This window comes from Vigna unguiculata, unplaced genomic scaffold, assembly GCF_004118075.2.
Source record: "Vigna unguiculata cultivar IT97K-499-35 unplaced genomic scaffold, ASM411807v1 contig_122, whole genome shotgun sequence".
In the NCBI taxonomy this organism is placed as follows: domain Eukaryota; kingdom Viridiplantae; phylum Streptophyta; class Magnoliopsida; order Fabales; family Fabaceae; genus Vigna; species Vigna unguiculata.
Window position 1 is genome coordinate 107,410 of NW_021010828.1, and position 1,251 is coordinate 108,660.

At 46.8% G+C, this 1,251-nt stretch overlaps 1 protein-coding gene across 1 annotated transcript; it reads right to left on the reverse strand.

Annotated features, from left to right (window-relative positions):
* Positions 1-415: 415 nt before the first annotated feature.
* LOC114171148 (opioid growth factor receptor-like) lies at positions 416-1,000 on the reverse strand. The gene has a single exon (XM_028056359.1). It carries the CDS (start codon positions 998-1,000, stop codon positions 416-418), a length of 585 nt encoding a protein of 194 aa, XP_027912160.1.
* Between the last annotated feature and the right edge of the window lie 251 nt (positions 1,001-1,251).

A 1,251-nucleotide genomic window follows, 5' to 3' on the forward strand; every position in this document is an offset into this window, starting at 1 on the left:
TTATATTGTACTCAAAATTAAGGTGTCCAAAAAGTTATGTCAATCTTAATTGTACCAATTATGTATCATTAATGTTTTATTTTTTTTAAATTTAAAATGGTTGTTTTAATTCCAAATGTTTGTACATGTACATGATGATAATTTTTTTATATTCTATAGTATTTGTTAGTTAGTTTTTTTTTTTTATTTGTGTTCTTGATTGATATCGTATCCATTGTTTCATTCTGAGATAGGGGTGAGTATGGATTAGATTTTTAATGATCAAATCCACATACAATTTAGATCTAAATAATTGGATTAGATTTTCAACCCAAATCCATTTCTTTAGCAAAACTAGTTTGGATTTTTTTAAATCCAAATCCAAATATTTGGATCAAGATTTAATCCAGTCCTAATTTTGGATCAAGTTCAAAATTCATAATCCATTTGGTTCTTTCCACTTCCATCCTAATCCATCTGAGTCTTCGGGCCCGCTGTGCTCGTTTGGGTAATCGGGCCTGGCGTGCCCGTTCGGGTCATCAGGCCCACCTAGCCCATTTTGTTCTTCGACCCGTTTGCCGTTCAGTTCTTTGGGCCCATTTGGCACGTTCGGGTCTTCAGGCCCACCTGACCTGTTTTGGTCATTAGGTTTGCCTGACTGGTTTTGGTCACTGGGTCCGCTTGGCCCGTTCCGGTCTTCGGGCCCGCTTGACCCATTTGGATCTTCGGGCCTACCTGGCCAGTTCGAGTCTTCGGGCCCGCCTGGCCTGTTCAGGTCTTCGGGCCTGCTTGACCCGTTCAGATCTTCGGCGTGCCTGGCCAGTTCGGGTCTTCGGGCCTGCCTGACCCGTTTAGGTGTTCGGGCCCGCCTGGCCCGTTTGGGTCTTGGGCCCTCCTGGCACGTTCGGATCTTCGGGCCCGCCAAGCCTGTTAGGGTTTTTAGGCCCGTCTGGCTCGTTCGGATCTTATTGCCCGCTTGATCCGTTCGGGTCATCGGGCTCGCTTGGCCCGTTCCGGTCATCGAGCTCACTCGTTCCTGGTCGTTGGCCCATTCGGGTCGTTGGGCCCATTCGGGTCATTGGGATCTCCCGAATTTTTTGGGTCATTGGACTCGATCGACTCGTCCGATTTGTCAGACCCTCCTAGCCCGTTCATATCTTTAGGCCCATCCAACCTTTTATGGTCGTCGGGCCTGCTCGGTCCGTACAGTCATCGACCAAGGCCCATCTGAGTCTACATTTAGCCTAGTCCATCTCAACCTTTACCTTAACC

Bases quoted from the DNA above. Each gene is read 5' to 3' on its own strand.
- LOC114171148 (XM_028056359.1), bottom strand. From the start codon at position 1,000: ATGACCGGAACGGGCCAAGCGAGCCCGATGACCCGAACGGATCAAGCG.